Here is a 23025-nt window from a genome sequence, read left to right as displayed (position 1 = left end):
GATCTGGCTATTCATCACTACAACGACACTCTTAGAACCACCCTTGACCAAGTAGCTCCCCTCAACCTCAGAACCTCCAAGCACAGAGTAAAATAGCCCTGGCTCACATCGCAAACTCAACTTCTCCAGCGATGCTCTAGGAGTGCTGAATGCCTATGGAGAAAAACCCCGCACACCAGAAGACTTCATCCACTTCAAATTTATGTTTAGAACCTATAACGCTGCCCTTCACCTCGCCAAACAGACCTGCTTCACCACCCTGATCTCCTCACTAGCCAACCACCCCAAGAAACTTTTTGACACCTTTCACTCCCTCCTCAGGCCAAAAGCACAAGCCCCTAGCAGACATTTGTGCTGATGACCTGGCCTCCCACTTTACAGAAAAAATAGATAATATCCATCAGTAAATCTGCTCCCAGCCACCAAGTGCTGTGACTCCCATCCTTCCTGCATCTCCCCTGGTTCACTTTCCACATTTGATCCCATCACAGAAGAAGTCTCCAGACTCCTCTCGTCCGTCCACATGCACTACCGACCCCATTCCCTCACATCTCCTCTAGTCTCTCTCTCCAGTAGTCACAACTCACCTAACTGCAATCTTTAATCTCTCCCTCTCCTCGGGCATTTTCCCATCCTCCTTAAAACACGCCTTTGTTACTCCATTACTTAAGAAACCCGCTCTCGACCCATCCTGCACAAACAACTACAGACGAGTCTCCAATCTCCCCTTCATCTCTAAACTTTTGGAGCGCCTAGTTTACTCACGCCTTACCCGTTACCTCTCCACTCACTCCCTTCTAGACCCTTCACAGTCCAGCTTCCGCCCCCTACATTCGACTGAAACTACACTTATCAAAGTGACTAATGACCTTCTGACAGCAAAACGTAACGGTGACCACTCTCTGCTCGCTCTTCTCAACCTATCTGCAGCTTTCCACACTGTTGACCACCATCTCCTACTCTCTAGGCTCCAGTCACTAGGCATTAAGGACACTGCTCTCTCCTGGTTCTCTTCCTATCTCTCTGACCGCTCCTTCAGTGTTTTGGTCTCTGGCTCCACGTCATCTCCTCTTCCTCTTGCTGTCGGGGTACCTCAGGGCTCAGTCCTTGGCCCCCCTTTTCTTCTCTACACAGCCCCAATTGGACAGACCATCAGCAGATTTGGCTTTCAGTATCATCTTTATGCTGATGACACACAACTATATATGTCATTCCCCGACAATACCCCCGCTGTACTACAGAACACCAGTGACTGTCCGCAGTCTCCAACATCATGTCCGCTCTCTATCTGAAACTCAACCTCTCCAAAACTGAACTTCTTCTGCTCCCGCCATCTACTAACCTCCCAAAACCTTTCCCTCTCCGTGGGTGGCACCACAATAACACCCCCGGCAGCAGGCGCGCTGTCTGGGTGTTATGTTTGTGTTAGGGGCTGGTGGAATGCACCCAATGATAAAGATGGTAATAGGATTTGAGGTGCGTTCGCAGCTCGGGGTCCACCGTGCAGAGGTGATAACCTGCAGCTAAGCAATGAGGAGAGATATAAAGTATGAGAAAGCCTAACACCGGTGGGTAACCACTGACCCAGTGCTTGCAGGGGCAGACTCTGTTACTCCACGGAGTCCACACCAGTCGGTATGTAAGCGAGACCTGTTAACGTCACAGGTCACTGCTATATGTAGCACTGCTCAGAACGAATGCAATGTCTGCCCTGGTGATGTCCACCAACCAGCCTCACAATTGTGCTGGTAAGCGCACGTGACAGAGCACGGTGCTGTTCTGGCAGGCACTGCGGTAACAGCAGTACATAAGGCCTGTACAGGCCGGCGCCCCAAGAGAACGGTGAGAGACTAGACTGCGGCGCTAAGCAGTGCTACAGTAGAACTATGGTGCTACTCTGATCCCTGAATCCTAACTCATTCGTATCAGAGGAGAGTGAATCTTAATGAGTCAGTCACCAGTCTCATACATCCGTCATCTCACACACACCAAGCGTTGTAGCATCTTAGTCTATCATAGCGCATGGCGGGGCGGCCATGTGAACATTTTATAGCCGCGTCCTTCCGGGACCTTCCTGATGGTCCAATCCGAGCATGAGAAGGACCTGAGCATGTGACACTCGATCTCCAATGGGAGATCATCCCACAAGCATGCTCAGTGGAGCGACAGAAGGACTTAGTCCCTGGAGTCATTTGGCCAACATGCGTTTCTATAGCTGGACCAGAGGTGGCAGCAGCAACCAAACCCACAATGCTGGTGTGAGCAGAGCAACGTTATCGAGAAGTCTGCTGACCAGGCTCCACTGCGGCTGAGGAGGAATGGGAGACCGAGGAAGGCACAGCTCGGGATTCCCGCTGTGCAGCGCCAGGAAACCGACGCCTAACAGTTTGACACCAATCTCTCCTTCACATCCCATATGCAATCTCTTGCCCGCTCCTGCCACTTACACCTAAAGATCATCTCTAAAATCTGCCCTTTTCTCACCATGGAAACAACAAAAACCCTCACTGTAGCATTGATCCACTCCCTCCTGGATTACTTCAACGCTCTATTAATTGGCCTGCCCATTACTCGACTATCCCCTCTCCAGTCCATACTTAATGCAGCAGCCAGGGTCATCTATCTGGCTAATCGGTACTCGAACACGTCCGCTCTTCGCCAGTCTTTACATTGGCTGCCCATTCATTATAGGATCCAATTCAAAGTACTTGTTCTCACCCACAAAGCTCTCCACAGTGCAGCACCCCCCTACATCTCCTCCTTCATTTCCTTCTATCGACCTAACCGACCGCTGCACTCTGCAAACGACTTTCGACTAACCTCTGCACTAATCCGTACCTCCCACTCCCGACTCCAAGACTTCTCCCGCGCTGCGCCAATCCTCTGGAATGCTCTACCCCAAGAAATCAGGATTATCCACAATTTGCTTAGCTTCAGGGGCTCCCTCAAAACACATTTGTTCAGAGCGGCCTATCACGTTCACTAATCAAAGTCATTCTATGTGTAAAAGTGTGCATGTGTAGCCCATTCACTATTTCCATCCATCCCTCACTCCCTCAAGATGGCTGGACCATCATTGTAAATACACACCTGTACTTTGTATCTCCCCCACCTCATTGTAGATTGTAAGCTCTCACGAGCAGGGTCGTCATATTTTGCTTTAATTATTATATTGTTAACGTTGTTACTTATGACTTGTGTTTTAAAACTGTTAAACTGTAAAGCGCTGCAGAATATGTTGGCGCTATATAAATAAAGATTATTATTATTATTATTATGTGTGGGGTCAGTAGGGCTTTACAGGGTGGACAGAGCAGAGTCGCGCGTGTGCGAGGTGGACGGAGCGGAGCCGCGCGTGTACGAGGTGGACGGAGCGGAGCCGCGCGTGTACGAGGTGAACGGAGCGGAGCCGCGCGTGTACGAGGTGGACGGAGCGGAGCCGCGCGTGTACGAGGTGGACGGATCGGAGCTGCGCGTGTACGAGGTGGACGGAGCGGAGCCGTGCGTGTACGAGGTGGACGGAGCCGCGCTTGTACGAGGTGTACTGAGCGGAGCCGCGCTTGCCGACTTTTATTCCCCATTGACTTGCTTTGGGGTCGGGTTTCGGACGAAACTCCGACTTTTTTTGCCCTAGTCGGACCAGTTTCATCTGAAACAAATTTTGTTTCGTGAAACAGGATCCGACCAAAGTCGCTCAACTCTAGTGGTCAGCAGTGTTCAAATGGTGATTAACAAATGGAAAATCAGGGCTCTGTAAAAACAAAACCATGGTCAGATAGTGCAACAAAAATTGAATCCACAACTGCCAGGAAAATTGTTCGGCATGCAAAAAAAAACCCTCAAAATGCCTGGAACAAGTTAATTTGGAGTGATGAGACCAAAATTGAACTTTTTGGCCACAAACATAAACGTTACATTTGGAGAGAAGTCAACAACGCCTATGATGAATGGGATATAAGAAAAAAATCCGGCACTCCCGAATGCAAAAAGAAGTTCCTTTTTATTTTTCACAGCTTAATAATCCACATGATGTACATTCAATAACGTTTCGGTCTCTATAATGGACCTTCTTCAGACATGTGGAGCTGTGAGGATCGCCACGTGCAGAAAAACATGCGCTGTCAGTTGTATGCTGCCATAATAAGAAGAGCGCACTTCTTATTATGGCAGCATACAACTGACAGCGCATGTTTTTCTGCACGTGGCGATCCTCACAGCTCCACATGTCTGAAGAAGGTCCATTATAGAGACCGAAACGTTATTGAATGTACATCATGTGGATTATTAAGCTGTAAAAAATAAAAAGGAACTTCTTTTTGCATTCGGGAGTGCCGGATTTTTTTCTTATATGATTTATTGGGACTGGTATCCTGTTCTGAGCACCCCTTATCTAATTATCGGAGTGACGTGTCTTTTTGTTATACTGTATGATGAATGGGACACCATTCCTACTGTAAAGCACGGAGGCGGATCGCTGATGTTTTGGGGGATGTGTGAGCTACAAAGACACAGGAAACTTGGTCAAAGGGGGGGCAAAAGTGGATCCTCTCCCTCTCTAGGAAGTGAAATGGTATTGTACCTTTTAATGATAGAGACTAGATGGTGGCCCGATTCTAATGCATCAGGTATTCTAGAATATGTATGTAGCTTCTTTCTGAAGATTTAATAATATTGCAATAATGCACCCTCCAAATCTGGTATGCATGGTCCTCTCACCTCCAATTCTGATATGCATGCTACTCCTCACCCCCCAATCCTGGTATGCATGGTCCTCTCGCCCCCCCTTTGCTGGTATGCATGGTCCCATCACCCCCTTTCCTGGAATGCATGGTCCTCTCACCCCACTTTCCTGGAATGCATGGTCCCCTCACCCCCCTTTCCTGGTATGCATGGTCCCCTCACCCCCCTTTCCTGGTATGCATGGTCCTCTAACCCCCCTTTCCTGTTATGCATGGTCCCCCTCACCCCCTTTCCTGTTATGCATGGTCCCCTCACCCCACTTTCCTGGAATGCATGGTCCCCTCACCCCACTTTCCTGGTATGCATGGTCCCCTCACCCCCCTTTCCTGTTATGCATGGTCCCCCTCACCCCCTTTCCTGTTATGCATGGTCCCATCACCCCCCTTTCCTGGTATGCATGGTCCCCCTCACCTCCCCTATCCTGGTTTGAATGGTCCTCTCACCCCCCTTTCCTGGTATGCATGGTCCCCCTCACCTCCCCTATCCTGGTATGCATGGTCCTCTCACCCCCTTATCCTGGATGCATGGACCCCCTCACCCCCCTTTCCTGGTATTCATGGTCCCGTCACCCCTCTTTGCTGGTATGCATGGTCTCCTCACCCCCCTTTCGTATGCATGGTCCTCTCACCCCCCTTTCGTGGTATGCATGGTACCCCTCACCCCCCTTTCCTGGTATGCATGGTCCCGTCACCCCCCTTTGCTAGTATGCATGGTCCCCTCACCCCCCTTTCGTGGTATGCATGGTCCCCTCACCCCCCTTTCGTGGTATGCATGGTACCCCTCACTCCCCTTTCATGGTATGCATGGTACCCCTCACCCCCCTTTCATGGTATGCATGGTACCCCTCACCCCCCTTTCGTGTTATGCATGGTACCCCTCACCCCTAGGAAACTGCACATATACAAAAAAAAAACAAAAACATTTATACTCACCCATCTTTCCTATGGTCCAGCGCTGTCCCGTTCAGCCGAAGGCTGGGGGAGGAGTGTGGCACTGGCGCCAGAGTACGCGCATGCCCACCCCGTGCTGTCTGGCGCCATTTTCCTGAAGACACACTGCAAATGTGTCTTCAGGAAAATGGTGCCGGATGGCGCTATGCGCATGTGCGTACTACGGCGTCAGTGCCACACTCACTCAATCAATCAAATTTATTATCGCCAAGTACATATTACATATATACAAGGAATTCTTTGTGGCAAAGAATTCTCGCGAGAGCGTGATGTCATCAGCTGTCTTTCGCGCAAAGCATTACTGGGACCGGAAGATGCCGGGTGCGTGGTGAGAGGAGGGAAAGTGTCCGAGGGCCGTCGGAAGGTGAGTATATCACTATTTTTTATTTTAATTCTATTTTTTACAGGTTTATGGTACCCAGGGCCTGGAGGACAGTCTCCTCTCCTCCAGACCGTGGATACCATCCACACATTGAGGGCTGTGCCAGTCCTCTCCAGGCTGCATCGCCACTGACCGTGCGGCGGGAAATGATCTGCGGCAACCATCGGGAGATCAGCGGCTAGCTAGGTGTGCGTCATTCCTGTCACTGATTGGTCACGCCAACCAATCAGCAATGCAGGATTTCCGTTACAGACAGAGAGAATTAGACAATTATATAGTAGATGATGAGAAATGGTGTCAGTTGGTGCTCCTTTTTGTCTTTTCTGTAGCTAGGATTTTGGTTACAGCTTTTGTATATAGGGCAACTGGTGTAGAAGCTGCAGGCCAACTCAACACACTAGACACAAAATGTAAGCTCCTTTCCCCCTTTTTGGGGATTTTTTTGTTTAAGTGATCTTTTCCACATCTGATTAAAAGAGATGCGATTAACCATTTTTTCTGGTTCTTCTGCTGATAAAACACCAGTTGTATTGAAACTACAGCACACTGCCTAATAATTGACATATCCCTGGAATCAGGGTCTCAACAAATACATTATGCTGCTTTCAGACTAAATAGCAAAAACCTTATGACAGATTCCTTGTAAGTGCGCCTTCCCACCTACGAAGTAGGTGGGAAGGTGCAGTTAATTGTTTGGCCATGCCAAAGGTGCCACAAGCGTGTGTACTTGGTTTGAAAAGCCAGTTTGTGCTGACAGTCTTCCTTTAATAGTCAGTGGAGGGAAATCAATGGTCATGATGTTTGTGTAACTGCTGATTATCACATAGTTATAAAATGCAGTGACAATCCCCTGCTCCGTGCCTTACCGGTTTTTGTAATGTTGATATTCTTTCTCTCTTCGGTCTGATGCTGATTGTAGGTCACTTGTGGCCAAATAGTCTTTGAGATTATAAACTTGTAATCCTTTTTGCTTGGGTGGACACGTACATACACTCTTCTTGGAGGGTATTTCATAGCTGAAAGATATAAATTACATTGGTGGATACATTGTCATGTAGATCACTGAAGCTGTTACTTTATCTTTAAAGACTGATCTGTGCTTTCAGAGATGTAGAAGATGTCACCATATAGGTCCACCACGATATATGTCCTTAGAATACAAAATATCAAATCTACTAAAATATCCAATTGTAGATAATCTATTTTTACTGTAAAATATAATATAGCCGGGGCGGACATACGGTCAGAGCAGCTGAACCGGGGCCCAGAGGAGGAGGGGGGCACTTATATCAGCTGGACGTGTATCCAAGGATGCACATTCAGCTGAAATATATTGCGGCACAGGGGACTAGCCGGGTCCTTGCGCTGCAATACATGCCACCGGTCCGAGGCCAGCAGCTGACATCAACATTAGCTGCCGGCTTCTGAGCTGGCTACAGAAGAGGAAGCTTCTCATATTAGGAGCGGAGGATGGCAAGAAGATAAGTTTTGTTAAAATTTGTTGGACAACAGGGAAAGTTTTTAAGAGAATAGGTCCAGAATAGAGGGATTTTATATCATGGAAGTGCCAAGGATGGAGAAATTTTTAGTGATAAGCGGCGAACCTATGGATGTTCAGGTTTGCTGAATATACTGTCAAAAAGTTCAGTTCAAACTTGACCATGGACTCGAAACCAATAGAAGTCAATGGAGTCCTGAGCTTCGGTGCTTTAAAATGGCTTTAAAATGGTCACAGTCAGGGCTAGAGGGCTGCAAAAGGAAGCTAAATGGGGGTAAAGAGCAGGACAATTGTCCTTCAAACAAATGTGGATAGGGAAATGGCTTAAAGAGGGTCTGTCTAGAGATGAGCGAACTTGATCGGAAAATGTTGGCCAATCATAAATTCAGCACGAACGTTGCACATTCGATTTCCTGTTCGGATTCCCGAGCATTTTCCTCAAAATTGGCAAAATTTGATAAATGGTCGAGTTTCCACTAATGCTTTTGTTAGGACTTTATCTAGGATAGTGGTGCTGTATGATAAACGGGGATGAGGTGTTTGATGAGGGGAGGGGGTGGGGAGAGGTCAGAGTAGCTGCAGACTGTATTTTTTTTTAATTAACAATGTGTGGAGATTCCGGCAGCCAATAGAGGTGAAGAAACCATCCACAACATCCAGACACAAGGGCTTCTGTCATTGGTTCCCGAAGTCACATGTCCCTTTCCATATAAAAAGCAGATATGTTGTTTTTGCGCCATTTTGTCATTGTAACAGTGCAGAGAGGCTGCTAATGCTGCTGCTGCAAGTAGTCAGATAGTACAGATAGATAGGATCCTGTGTGAAATCGACCTTTCAGCATCTAAATCATTTGAGTGAATAGTGTACACCAGACACCAGGCCACATTTCAAAATCTAAATAGTGTGGTCTAGCCAAGAGTCCACATTTCAGGGCTCAGCACAGCTTTCAGGACATGCGATTGTAGGAAGAGGAGTCCCCGCTGTGTGCCCGGGACAGAACTAAGGGGACTGTCACCAAGGTTCCTAGGGGGACTGTTTCTGGGGGACATAATTAGAGGATGGACCACAGAGAGTTCTAGAAAGGTTGAGGGAGGAGCTAGTATAAAAGGGTCTGACCGCTGCCGCCTGCGGTCGCCTCACCCCAGCCCGCGGCTGCAGCCTGTCCGCTGCCGCCCGCGGCCCCCTGAGCTCGGCTCTGGCCCGTTACACATTTTTCCAAGGAAATATTCTTCAGTACATATACACTGTAGAGATTTGTACTCACTCAACTGTGGTTGAGATAGGCACAGGAAGCGGTATTGTTGAAACGTCCAAGCAAGTTTATTAAAACTGCATAAACTGCTCCGGATAGCAAAACCAACGAGCAGTCTTTTCAGGCACAAAGTGAAAAACAAACAAAAAAAACAAGTCCATATAGTACTGTGTGTCCGCCCGCTCAGGTCAGTTTCTTCAGCAACACACATTGGAGGTCTCCACACCTCCAGCCACAGACCTTGAATGAAAGCCTCAGCCTCCATTTTATCTGCCAAACCATGCCCCTGGGGTTGGGATGTGAGCAGTCATTCCCACCCATATCTTATGACTGCTCGTAATACCCGGCCCTGAAATGGCCAAATAACTCTCTCAGCACTATATGTGCTGGAGCATATATCTATCCTCCAGGACTCGACTGGCGGCCATCTTACCGCACATAAATTATATACATACACACACTAGGGAAAATAAGTATTTGACACACTGCCGATTTTGCATTTTGTCCCCACCTACAAAGAATGGAGATGTCTGTAATTTTTATCATAGGCAAACTTCAACAGCGAGAGACAGAATCTAAAAATAAAAAACAGCAAATAACACTGTAAGATTTTTAAATTATTAAATTGCATTTTATTGTATGAAATAGGTATTTGATCACTTACTAACCAGCAAGAATTCTGGCTCTTACAGACCTGTTAGTTTTTCTTTAAAAAGGCCTCCTTCTCTACACTTAATGTATTAATTGCACCTGTATTAGCTTGTTAGGCCGGCGTCACACACGACGATAAATTTAAAAAAAATAAATAAAAAACGGTCCGATTTTTACAGATCAAAATCGGACAACTGTTTCTTGAACAGTGATCCGTCTGTCATCCGAATTTCATGCGATGATCCGATTTTATTCGCATGTAAGCATCCGTTTGACATCCGTCTGGCGATATTTTCTCGGAGGCTTGCAAAATGGACAAATAATGTTTTTTAGGCCTGAAACCAATTTAAATCATCATCCAGCCCTATATTTATGGGCTCTACAACAGGTGGGAGCCTGCTACCTTTGCAATAGAGTCAGTGCTTGGATTTGGTTAGCTCTGCTTTGTGCTAAACATGACAGGCTGACTTTTAACACCACTGAGCGTGTTCTTTTCTATTGGGTTATATCCCGACGTTTTGGTGAGCAATACCCTGTGATTGTCGATCCGAGGAGGCGTAGACGAATGTGGGTCCATCCGCTTTTGTTGCGCAGGATATCTAAAGGCCATTTCCACCGTTTCTATATATCTCTGCGTAGCCATCCGGAGAAGTTCTTTCAATATTGTCGGATGAGCCTTGCTACATTTGATATTTTGCTGGAGATTGTGCGCCCTGGGATCACGTTTCAGGACACCAGGATGCGCAAAGCAATTTCTACAGAGGAGCGGCTTCTCCTTACCTTACGGTATGTTTTAAAGCAATATGTTGATGATGTGTGAAGCAGCATATTTCATTTCCAGACCTTGAACCTTATAGGTTTTTGCCATTTAATATTATATATTTACAAGCACATTTCCCAAGATACATTATATGCTTGTGTATTGCTGAACCAAGCCATGGCATGTAATTTAATGTTGACCATGCATACTTTAGAATTGATACACTAACTTTGCTTAAAGCTTTATCTGTTTGTTGGGCTGTGTACTCATGGTTTTTAGCTTCCTTTCAACTGGCCTTTCATATGCTGGTCTGCATTTGGAATTTTTAATCGGAAAATCCACAATATCTGGCATTGTCCGGTCTACCTGCTCAAAAATCTGGTCTAGACGCCATCATGTGGTAATGCCGGAGCCCAAAATGACAGACTGGTTGCATATCTCCCGTGGATTTGAGGCCACGTGCCAGTTTCCACAATGTATTGGAGCCCTGGATGGGAAGCATATCCGTGTGCGTAAGCCGCCGAACTCAGGGTCCCAATTCTATAATTATAAACAATATTTTTCTGTAGTATTGTTGGCCCTAGTCGACACTCGCTACAGGTTTATAATTTTAGATATTGGGGCCAATGGAAGAACTGGAGACTCCAGAGTCTTCAATTCTTCAATTATGGGTCGGCGGCTGCGTAATAAACAGCTGGACCTACCACCACCACGTCAGCTTCCAGACTCAAATCTTGAACCGGTGCCTTATGTTCTTGTAGCATATGAGGCGTTTCAATTGACCCGACATATAATGAGGCCATATCCATGACGAAACCTTGACCACCGGCGTTGAATATTTAACTTGCGCCTATCACGTGCTCGGCGACTGGTGGAGTGCGCCTTTGGTATTCTTTCTGCCAAATGGAGGGTCCTACAGTCCACCATTCAGCTGAGTGAAGCTAACGTAAATTAAGTTATTAATTCCTGTGTGGTCCTACATAACTTCACACGAATTCATGATTGCCCCTCACATGATGATGCTGAAAGCTGAAATTGAGTCTGTCAATGTGTGTAGGCCTAGGACACATGTGAACCCACCCAGTCGTCGCATCTCTGGACTCAAAGTACGTGATGTGTTCACTACTTATTTTCTTACACCTCAGGGTGCTACTCCCTGGCAAGATGATGCCTTATCTATGTAGTGGTTTGGTTGTGTTATCATAAAAAAAAATTTCTTGACCTTTTGTGTGTTTTTGTGACTAGTTTACTGTTTTAGATGTATCTAACACATTACATAACATGTCCGAACATGAACAAGCACACATTGTGAATTAACAAGTTTATTACTTTTCTTTTTTTTTGGAATGCCAAACGAAAATAACCATATTAGTAACATATGGCATAATGTTAGCAGCACATTATGATTTCAAAATCTGACCAAAAAAATATACATACTGTATAAAAAAACGAACAAACCACTAAGTGCCAAATGCAAACCCACAAGTTATGGTAGGTTGGGGGTGGTGAAGATCGGGGTCCTGCTTGGACATTTGGCCTTGGTTGCTGGGCCAAATCGCTGTCCCGCTGTGTGCTGCCAGATGGCTCTGGCATCTGATGCATCCTGGCAGGATCAATTTGTGGGTTTGGGTAGGGGTAATTAAGAAATTGGTGCGGGTAGTCCTGATGGTAAGGCTGCTCAAATTGCCCATATCCCCCCATATGGCCATGTCTAACATATCCATGTTGGGGCCAGCCTCCAACATTGGGTAAGTCAAAGTGGCCATATTGTGCATGTGCGACCTGGCCCATATATTGGACCTGTGGAGCCACATTCTGAATTTGTGCAGGCTGAGGCGGAGGTGTTGGCACCCATGGCGGAGGAGGAAGAGATTCAGAGGATGCTTGACTTGCCACTTGATGTCCACCCAGCATGTGTATTTGATTTTCGTCCGACAGCTGCCACCTTTACAAAAAAATTAAAGACAGTGCTGGGATTATTGGGTGGTGTGCTTGTGTCAAGGACTATTTGGAGAGTCCCTCTGGTATGCAGCCTGTACCCACTGGGAATTGCCCTGAAGTACTGTGCCAGACAGCGCCCATAAGCCTCCTCCCCATCATCATGAGCAGCTGTAGACAAGTAGTCCAAGACACCTCTGTCCACCTGCCTCCTTGATCCAGAAGCTGCTACTTCTCTCTTGCGCCGGCCTCGTCGTGGTAGGGCAGAAGGCTATGGAGAGGTATCCAGTGGCATCGTGAGGCTGCTACTGTTGCCCTGGTCCTCGTGTTGTGCTGGCTAGCAGATTCTGGTGATGGTGGTGATCTTGGTGGTGGGCGTGTGGCTCTTGAAAGTTCTGCCAATGGACCAGACCCTGCAGCAACATCAGACACTGGATCTATCACCACCTCAGAGTCGGAACCCGTCTCCCTCTCTGTAAGGTTTGACTCAGTGCTACAATTAAAATTAAAAAAAAATCCTTAATATTTTAGCTTACAAAAACAAAAAAATAAAAAAAATCATGAAGTTACGGTCTCAGATCCATCACAGGAGCAAGGAAATCTAGGCGGTCAAACTAGAGGTGTTTCCTCTTGGTGGTTGCGGATGCTCCACTATGGGCCCTCAGCTGTCTCTCCCTCCTATATGTGTCCCTACAGCTGCGCCAACGCCTCATCACATCAGTCACTGCAATGTAAACCAAAACACAAGTGTTCAGACCACACATATGGCTATGTTATCAACGGTTTAAATTTGCTTATGCAACCATATTTAAACTTTTAGGAATTCTATTTCTGATGGCTCTACACCATACTACAAAAAGGAGTAACGGTTTCAGGCCTACTAAAATGACCTACTAACCAACATACTTTAACCAAAAATGTAGAAAAACATGAGGTAATGATGTATGGATGCGAACATCTATTATTTTTTGTCACAAAAAAAAATCAAGATATATACTGGCTAAGATAGGGACCAAAAAACAAGGAGAAGAGCACTACATTTGTTGTGAGAACAATTAGCTAAGGATTGCAATATTTGTCCGAAAATATTAATGGGACCACCCGTCAGGGATATGTAATTTAGATTGGGAGAATATGCAGAAATTAATGGCGTAGGACTTTCATAAATATAATTGGCCAAGGAGGCCACATATTGTAACTTACATAGACCATATTACAGGTGCCTTTTTAATTATGGGTCCACATTTTTACAGTGCAATTTAAATCTTTTTAGAATATTTAACTTACTACTTTGCTCCTGCTCCTCCCAAGATCTGCCCGCATAACCAGTGAACATCTGGGAACAGATTCTTCTCCACGCTGCCTCCTTGCGTGCCCTGTCAGCATAGTGGGGATCTCTCTGGTCCCATAGTGGCCTCTCCACAACCATAACTATGAGCATTTTAATATTTACATGAGTTGACATGCTGGAGGAATCCGTGGAGGTGTTCTTCCTGTTTTTTTTATGGTGCCAGTGAAATTTGCATGCCAAAGCCTGATGCTATTTCCTGTTGACCTGGAGAAGTCTTGCGATTTTATCGCAAGTCACACTTGTGGTCCGTTTGTATTCCAATTTTTTTATCGCACCCATAAACTTGCATTGGCGAGTCCGATCCGAAAATCGGTGACAATCGCAGCGATTGTCTCGGTCCGAGGAAAAGATCCGGAAAAAAAGAAAAAATTGAATGATGGGAGCTACACCATAGAATAACATTGGGATGATGGCAATGCGATTTTTTATCGCATTTGTCCGATTTTTTCGCTAGTGTGACGCCGGCCTTACCTGTATAAGCGACATCTGTCCACACACTCAATCAGTCACACTCCAATCTCACCACCATGGCCAAGACGAAAGAGCTGTCTAAGGACATCAGGGAACAAATTGTAGACGTGCTAGACCTGCACAAGGCTGGGATAGGCAACAGGAAAATAGGCAAGCAGCTTGATGAGAAGGAAACTGTTGGTGCAATTATTAGAAAATGGAAGAAAAACAAGATGTGACTGTCAATCTTCCTCGGTCTGGAGCTCCACCCAACATCTCACCTCATGGGTTAGGTATGTTTCTGAGAAAGGTCAGGAATACGTCCAGAACCACATGGGAGGAACTGGTCAATGACCTGAAGTGTGCTGGGACCACAGTCTCAAACATTACAGTTAGTAACGCACCACACCATAATGAATTTAAATTAGTGATGAGCGAATAGTGAAATATTCCGATTCGGGAAAATTGGCATGAATAATTTCTAATATCCGTGTATTCGTACCGAATAACAAATTCAATGCAAGTCAATGGGAAAGCCGAATATTTTTCTGCAGGACCCAACAAACTGGTCTGAGAAAAAGCTCAAATGGATGGGAGAAAGCTAAAACTAAATGGGAACAGCATGGAGAAGATGCCTGCATACCTTTGTGACTCACATATGGTATCTGGAAATAATGTTGTCCGACCATTGTGCCAGTTATGGATTTATACAGGTGCTTCTCACAAAAATAGAATATCAAAAAGTTAATTTATTTCAGTTCTTCAATATGTAGTAATCGCAGGTACGCGGGATGCAGTGACGAGGTGGGAGACGAGAGGAACTTTAAGATGCAACTATATCTCTCTCTCTCTATCTATCGGGGCTATCTCGAGCAACCAAACAAGTTAACAGCAGTTATCCTCGCAGGGATCAACACAAGGATACACTGGTAACACAAACACGACTAATCCGGCAAAGACCGGTCACTATAGGGCCGCGGTATGGCCGACTATGGGTCCAGAATGTTAACTGCAACGTGTCACTTATCCTCTCTGATGTCCACAGCAGACCCCTGAAGAGTTCCTCTGCGCCAGGTCTGGACGGCGTAGGCTGCAGCCGCGGGCCGGAGCCGAACTGCGGGGGCCGCAACTACGGGCTGGAGTGGAGCGGCGGCAGCAGGAGCAGACAGGCTGCAACTGCGGGCTGGAGTGGAGCGGCGGCGGCAGCGGACGGGCCGCACCCGCGGGGTGGAGTCGGGCATTGGCTGCCGCTGGTGGGAGCAGTCGGGCCACACCCACGGGGTGGAGTCGGGCGTCGGCTGCCACAGGTGGCAGTGGACAGGCCACACTCGTGGGGCGGAGCCGGGGGGTGTCTCTCCGTTGGACGACTTGGTGCTGTCTCCCTTCTGTTAGCGGTGAGTCTCCCTTCAGTCACTCCCATCGCTGCTCTGCTCTCCTTGCTCTGGTTCTGGCTCTCGCTCTGGCGCCCTCTAACTTCCTCTCTTCTCCTCTCCTGCTGCGTCGACTGACCCCTGCTGGCGTCCTCAGCACCTTTTATAGTAGCTCCTCCCCCAACCTTTCTAGAAGTCTCTGCGGTCCATCCCCCAATTGTGTCCCCCGGAAACAGTCTCCTTAGGAACGTTGGTGACGGCCCATTGGTTCCGGTCTGGATACACAGAGGGGACTCGCGCTCCTCGCACCAACTGCTGGAAGACCCGCCCTTGGGGTGTGTGGGAGCCCCACTGGCTCAGAGTCTCTTGCGTGGGCTCATTGAGGAGGAGGTTGCCGAACTCCCGCAGTATGTTCAGACCCAGAGTAACCGGATGTTTGTTATTTGCATCTCCCTGGGTCAAGACCACTCCCCAGCAGCCGAGTGATTTGCCGCTTAGCGAAATCTGCATCCAGACTACTCCGACGACAGGAGCCGGTAGCTGGTTGGCAGCTACCAAATTTATCATGGACCCCCACTGAGGTCTCACTGCTTTGGGAAAATGCTGCCGAAAATAAGTCTCAGGCATGGTCGTTACTTGCAATCCCGTATCTACTAGACATCGTATGGCACGGCCTTCGACCTCTGCCTATACCACTCGACACTGCGTGACCAGGTGTTCGTGACTTCCCCCAGCTCAGGGTCCTCTGATTTTATTGGCCAGCGGGGCAGGTTCCTCCTGCAACGTGGGCACTCTCGGGCAGAGTGTTCCAATCCTCCACAACCGTAACAGGCGAGTGGTCGTGGGAACCGACTCTGCTGAGGGCCGCGATGGTTTATGCCTTCTCCGGCCCTAGACGACTTCTTGTGGCCTCTTTTTTCGCTTCGGCCAATTCACCTTTAATACTTAGTATCTCTTGCTTCATCTCTTGTACCCAGTGGGGTTCACCCAGGGCGCTTATGGATGCTTCGATACTCTGAGCCTTCCCCACAGGGACTGTCACCCTTACTTCTGTTCCCGAACACATGCCTCCTTTCCTATCTCTGAAAAGGTCAGATGCGGGTCCACTCGCACCCGCTCTCGCAGAGCCTGTTTCGTCAAGGTCTCTCTTAGCCCGGTCACTAAAAGGTCACGTAATGTTACGTCCACGGTCCCCACACCAACCCCATCCTTCCTTTCAATGGCTACAAACAGTTCCTGCAAAACATTCATATATTGCGTCACTGTTTCCCCCTCTTTCTGCATGCGACTAAACATCCGGGTTCTCAGTTCTCCCACATCAGTTGGGTCCCCATGGGTCTCGTCTAAGATCTGTAACACCCTGACAAAGGTGTTTCACTGCCCCGGGGCCTCAACATTACGGAATCACGGGCCTCCCTGTCCAATTCCATTAGGGCCACTTCTGCCTCTAGGTCAGGGGTCAGTGGATGCATCCTAAATAGCCCACGCATTCGCTCCGTCCAGTTCCACAGCATAGTATTGCTGCCGGAGAACCTGGGTAAATTGCTCAGCATAGCCCCCCAAGGATAGGCTGGGCCGGGGCCCACCATTGCCCCCCTGGCCCACACCATCACCGCTCGGAGACTGCATCCTGCCAACGCCAAATGTAGTAATAGCAGGTATGCGGGATGCAATGACGAGGCGGGATATGGAAGGAACTATATATATATATATATATATATATATATATATATATATATATATATACACACACACACACACACACATACATATACATACCTATAGGGGCTATCTCAAGCAACCAAACAAGTTAACAGCAGTTATCCTTGCAGGGATCAACACAAGAATACACTGGTAACACAAACACCACTTTCCTGGCAAAGACTGGTCACTATAGGGCTGCGGTATGGCCAACTACGAGTCCAGAATGTTAACTACAATGTGTCACTTATCCTCTCTGATGTCCGGCAGAGCGATAGTCGATGATGCTTCGGCGTATCAGCCGCTGGGACCAGCCGACGAGGATTTGGCGGAGACTTCGGTTGTTCCTACGCCCCGGCGAAGTGGGGGCACAGCAGGCCCCTGAAGAGTTCCTCTACGTCGCACCTCCTGGCGGAGGTGGGACGGCGTTGGCCGGGGTCCGGACAGAGTAAGCCGCAGCCAAGCTGCGGGGGCCGCAGGCAGCAGCAGACAGGCTGCAACTGTGGGTGGGGTAGAATCGGACGTTGGCTGCCATGGGAGGGAGCGGTCAGGCCGCACCCGCGGGCTGGAGTCGGGCGGCAGCTGCCGCAGGTGGCAGTGGGCAGACCACACCCGTGGGGCGGAGCCGGGCAGTGTCTCTCCATTGGACGGCTCGGTGCCGTCTCCCTTCTGTTAGCGGTGAGTCTCTCTTCAGTCTCTCCCGTCGCTGCTCTGCTCTCCTTGCTCTGGTTCTGGCTCTCTGGTGCCCTCTAGCCTCCCCTCTTCTTCTCTCCTGCTGCATCGACTGACCCCTGCTGGCGTCCTCAGTCCCTTTTATAGTAGCTCCTCCCCCAGCCTTTCTAGAAGTCTCTGCGGTCCATCCCCCAATTGTGTCCCCCGGAAACAGTCTCCCTAGGAACCTTGGTGATGGCCCCCTTGGTTCTGGCCCGGATACACAGAGGGGACTCCTCCTCCTACAAATGCAAAAAGTGAAACTCATTATATAGAGTCATTACAAACAGAGTAGCTATTTCAAGTGTTTATTGTCATGATCCAGGACGGGATTTCGCTTTGACCCGTCCTGGTTAGACTATGGGTTAATTGTGCTGCCTCTCTCTGGCAGCAGGAGGCTATTTAGTGCTCACTGGACCTGGGTCCGGTGTCAGTTATACTCCTGCCCTCGGCTGAGTTAAGTGACCTCTTGTATACGTGTGCCTTGTGCCTGATATCTTGCTTGCTTGTTCGGTTGTGATCTGGTTCTGTCCCTGTTACGAGTTCTGCCTGACCCTCTTGTACTGCGCTACCTCTCGTGTATGACTCTCTGCTTGTGACCCGACTTCTCTCTGCTCGTCCCCTTGTTACCACGTCGCCCTCTTGTGTATGACCTTTGGCTCTGTCTGACTACCCGTCTGTTTGTCCCTCCTGTACCTCGTTTGCCCGTACTGTGTGTGACCTCTGTTTTGCCTGACTCTGAGTTGTTGTATGGTGTCCTGTCCTATCTGAATACAGGACGCTAAGCCCCGCCCCCTTGCAGTCACATGACCATAGGTCCCGTGCACATTATTCAGTTTCAGTGTCCGCAGGTCCTTTGCCTCTTTACCTTCCAGCGCTGACTGGACCCTGACACTATTAGCCTGAAGCACGCATGGTCACCTCTGCTGCACACTCCACAGGTATCTTTTAGCACTGCTTCTGTTCTCAGGACACACGCACTGGCTCTATGAGCGAGTGTAGTGCGGTGTCTCTGACATTTATTTATGTTAATGTTGATGATTATGGCTTACAGCCAATGAAAACCCCAAAGTCATTATCCAGTAAATTAGAATAATTTAACAAAAAAAAAAACACCTGCAAAGGCTTCCTAAGCATTTAAAAAGGTCCCTTATTCTGTTTAAGTGGGCTCCACAATCATGGGAAAGACTGCTATCTTGACAGATGTCCAGAAGGCAGTCATCGACACACACCACAAGGAAAGTAAATTTTGTATTTCATTTCGAAATTAAGGTCCCAGAGTCTGGAGGAAGAGTGGAGAGGCACACAATCCAAGCTGCTTGAGGTCTAGTGTGAAGTTTCCACAATCAGTGATGGTTTTGGGAGCCATGTCATCTGCTGGTGTAGGTCCACTGTGTTTTATCAAGATCAAAGTCAGCGCAGCTGTCTACCAGGAAATATTAGAGCACTTCATGCTTCCCACTGCCAACAAGCTTTTTGATGCTATAACTGTAAATTTTTATTAGCATTTTACAAAGTTTGACATATAAAACAGATGTCCAGACACAATAACAATCCAAGGCATATAAATTCTAGAAAGAAAAAGTCACAATGACAAGGCAATGTAGGACACAATAGATGAGGAAACGCCTTCATACAATAAAACACTTCTATAATGAACACAGAATGGGACAAACCCATCTTTATATTCTCAAGCAGGTCCTAGTACTAATAATCCTTCACTATACCTTAGTTAGGAAAGAATATGCGTGAATATCTTTAAATCAGAGTTTTTTTTTAAACCAGTTATTTTTATTTAGGTTTCAAAAGATTTTAAACAATAAACAGTGGATATCAATATACATGTAACAATTCACATATCTTGTAATAATACAATCAAAGCCATCCCCCCCCCTCCCCCAATACTCCTTATGCCGGGTATATTTGAGAGTCTTAGCAATCATATCACCGCCATCCAGGCGGACCATATTTTTTCGAAAGTTCTTTCACCATGCCTTCGCCTGTAAATGCTTTCCTCTAAATGCATTACCGTACGTGTCTGAGCAATAAATTCCCTACTAGTAGGGGGTTCCGAATCCTTCCATTTTCGTGCTATTAGTTTGCGTGCCACATACAGCAACCTCGCTATTGCCACCATGTAATGTTCTGAGACAGGTATCCCATCCACCTCCCCCAAAACACACAGCACTGGATTCCTGTAGAGCGTACATGCATAAGCTCTCTCAATTTTGTTGATAACGACCAGCCAGTATGCCACCAGCCACAGACACGACCATAACATATGTAACAGTCCGGCCTGGTCTGTGCCACATCTAGGGCAGCTAGCGTCTCCCCTCAAGCCCGCCTTGAATAGGACCAGCGGTGGTTTGTATGTTCTATGTATTACATATAATTGGGAGAGCCGTGCCTGCTCGCTTAGAGAGATCTTCGGACATATTCAAGAATAGCCTCCCATTGTTCTGTTGTGAGGGTACCCACCTCCCTTTCCCATTTACTCTTTGCAGTGAGGTGATTGTCCCCCAGATAAGAGTGTAGTAGATCATGATATATGCTCGATATATCTCCCCTCGTCCCTCCCTTTATACACACAAAGTCTAGTACAATGTCGCCCTGAACAGTCATGGCTCCCAATCTACACTGTGCCCTCCAAGCATGTCGAAGCATATAGTATTGAAACTCCCATACCGAAGGCAAATCAAATTCCTCTCTCAATGTCTCAAAGGTCTTCAGGTCCGTTCCACTCTGCAGCTGGCACACATATCTCACTCCTTTCGCCTTCCAATTGCCCATTTGACGCAGCTTATTAAGTTCCGGCAAATGCTCATTGTCCCACACCGGTGAGTACCTAGTCAGCTCATCCACCCCTCTGATCCTTTTAATGGTGTCCCATACCTTCTGAATCATGCCTATGGTAGGATATGGTGCTCCCAGTTTCTTAAAAGGTACCATCCTCTAGACCCTGGATAAGTGGGTGTCTCCCCGTCACACGTACCAGCACCCGGTGAGCTGCTCCTTCACAATCGAGCTCTCTCCACCCCCTGACATGCTGGCCCTGTACTGCCAAGAAATAGACCCATGGACTTGGTGCGGCCAGTCCTCCCTCTTCCTTCCCTTTTTGCAGAGTTCCAAATTTAATCCGTGCCTGCCTCTTGCCCCATATCTAGCATCTGAAGATAGAATCAATGCCCCGAAACCTTTTTTTTGGTAGCCATAACGGCGAATTGTGCAAAACGTACATTAGTTGTGGCATAAGGACCATCTTAATCAGGTTAGTTCTACCCGTTACCGTTAAAGCCAATTTGCACCATGCACCTATTTTCCCTTTAAATTTCTCTAGCACAGGAACCAAATTCAGATCCGTGAATCGGGACAGTGGAAGAGCTACCCATATCCCTAGGTATCTAAACTGTGAAACTAGCTGGAGTTGTTTTCCCCTCTCATCTATCTCCTCTGCTTCTATTGCTATATCCACAGCCATGACATAAGACTTGTGCCAATTTATCTCCAGTCCCGAAATGCTTCCAAATTGTTTAATTACATCCATCGTGCACCCCAGTGTCTCTCCTGCACTTTCCAAAAACAACAGGATGTCGTCGGCATACAATGATATTTTTTCTTCCAGCTTCCCAAATTTAAATCCGACCACTCCCCTCTCAGCTCTGATCTTGGCCGCCAGGGGCTCCACTGCCACTGCGAACAATAGCGGGGACAGCGGACACCCCTGCCTTGTGCCCCTATGCAAGTCAAACATCCCGGACTGTTCTCCATTCACCTTAACTACCGCCTTTGGGGATTAGTACAATAACTTCACCCAGGCCATGAACGCGGGGCCGAATCCCATCAGTTCCATGATTTTCCATAAGTATTGCCATTCCACGCTTTCAAATGCTTTTCTAGCGTCCAATGACATCACTATTCTCCTGCCACCATTATCAGCAGGCAGTTGCATATTAAGAAATAATCTTCTTAAGTTAACAGCCGTGGAGCGGTTAGGCATAAAGCCCGACTGGTCCTCCTGTATAATGGTATGCGCAACCCCGGTGAGCCGGGTGGCAAGGATCTTAGCGAATATTTTGACATCCGTTGTCAACAACGAAATGGGCCTGTACGACTCCGCATCCATGGGATCTTTCCCCTCCTTCGGCAGAACTACTATCACCGCTTCCTCCATTAATCTCGGCAGTGCCCCCATCACTAAAGCCTCATCAAACACAGATTTCAATTTCAGAGCCAGCAGTTCCACTAACTCCCTGTACACCTCCCCAGGTAGACCATCAGCTCCCGGTGATTTGTTATTAGGCATAGACAGTATTGCACATTCCACCTCCTTCACACTCACAGGTTCTTCCAACCTCAACCTATCTTCCTCAGACAATTTAGGTAGTGAAATGCCTTCCAAAAAATTCTCCACATCCCCCTCTGTGTCCCGTGCTCTCGAAGTATACAGTGCCATGTAATATGCCTTGAAGACCTCCAGTATGTCCTTTGTGTCTGTCAGAGTCGCCCCTGTTTGATCTCTCAGTTTATACACCCTGGAAGACTCCCTCTGTGCCGCAGATATCACCACCAACAAGTGACCCACTCTCTCTCCTTCTTCAAAGAATTGGGAAATGCCCTTTTCCTCTCAGCTTGCATCATGTGCAGTTTATCAACTGCCTCCTGAGCCAATTTTAGTCTATTGTGAGCTTCACTCGTTGGCGCCAAAATCATGTCTGCCTCTGCTCTTGTCAGGTCATCCTTTATTTGTTGATCTGCCAATTTAGTTTTGGTCTTACACCTCGCAATCTCACTTATAAAAAGTCCCCTCGTAAACGCCTTCATGGCATCCCAAACCGTTGTGGCCTCAGTACTCCCTTCGTTCATTTGGAAGAAGTGCTCTAGCTCTTTGGTTATGCCACCCATATCCACCACTTTAAGCCACGTCGGGTGAAGACGCCAACCTCCCCTCTGACCCTAAGCAGATCTCACCAGAAGCGTGACCACCACAGGACCATGATCCGAGAGAGTCCTCTGTAGGTATTCCACTTCCTCTACCATCCCGTCCATAGCGGTATCCCCCAAAGCCAGGTCTATCCTCGACAGTGTTCCATGTGTTGCCGAATGACATGAAAAAGTCCTCTTACCCTCATTTCGTACTCTCCACAAATCTACCAGCCCAAGTTCCCCTACATACGTGCCAAAGGCAGTCATCCTGTCCTGTCCAGCTTCCGTACCTGCCGGTCGTACTTTATCCCAATAATCATTCATAGTGTTGTTAACATCTCCCATAAT

At 47.6% G+C, this 23025-nt stretch overlaps 1 protein-coding gene across 1 annotated transcript in view; it reads right to left on the bottom strand.

Annotated features, from left to right (window-relative positions):
* The window catches only part of B4GALNT2 (beta-1,4-N-acetyl-galactosaminyltransferase 2 (SID blood group)), a 384595-nt gene that overhangs the window by 285324 nt on the left and 76246 nt on the right, over nt 1–23025 (bottom strand). The window contains exon 2 of the mRNA XM_073572735.1: nt 6939–7088. Coding sequence (XP_073428836.1) covers nt 6939–7088 — 150 coding nt within the window. The remainder of the gene's footprint in view (nt 1–6938; nt 7089–23025) is intronic.

Source organism: Dendrobates tinctorius, unplaced genomic scaffold (assembly GCF_039654945.1).
Source record: "Dendrobates tinctorius isolate UK_male_01 unplaced genomic scaffold, ASM3965494v1 ptg000032l, whole genome shotgun sequence".
Classification (NCBI taxonomy): domain Eukaryota; kingdom Metazoa; phylum Chordata; class Amphibia; order Anura; family Dendrobatidae; genus Dendrobates; species Dendrobates tinctorius.
Note: the sequence above shows the minus strand (reverse complement) of the source record. Positions and strands in the feature narration are given on the sequence as shown.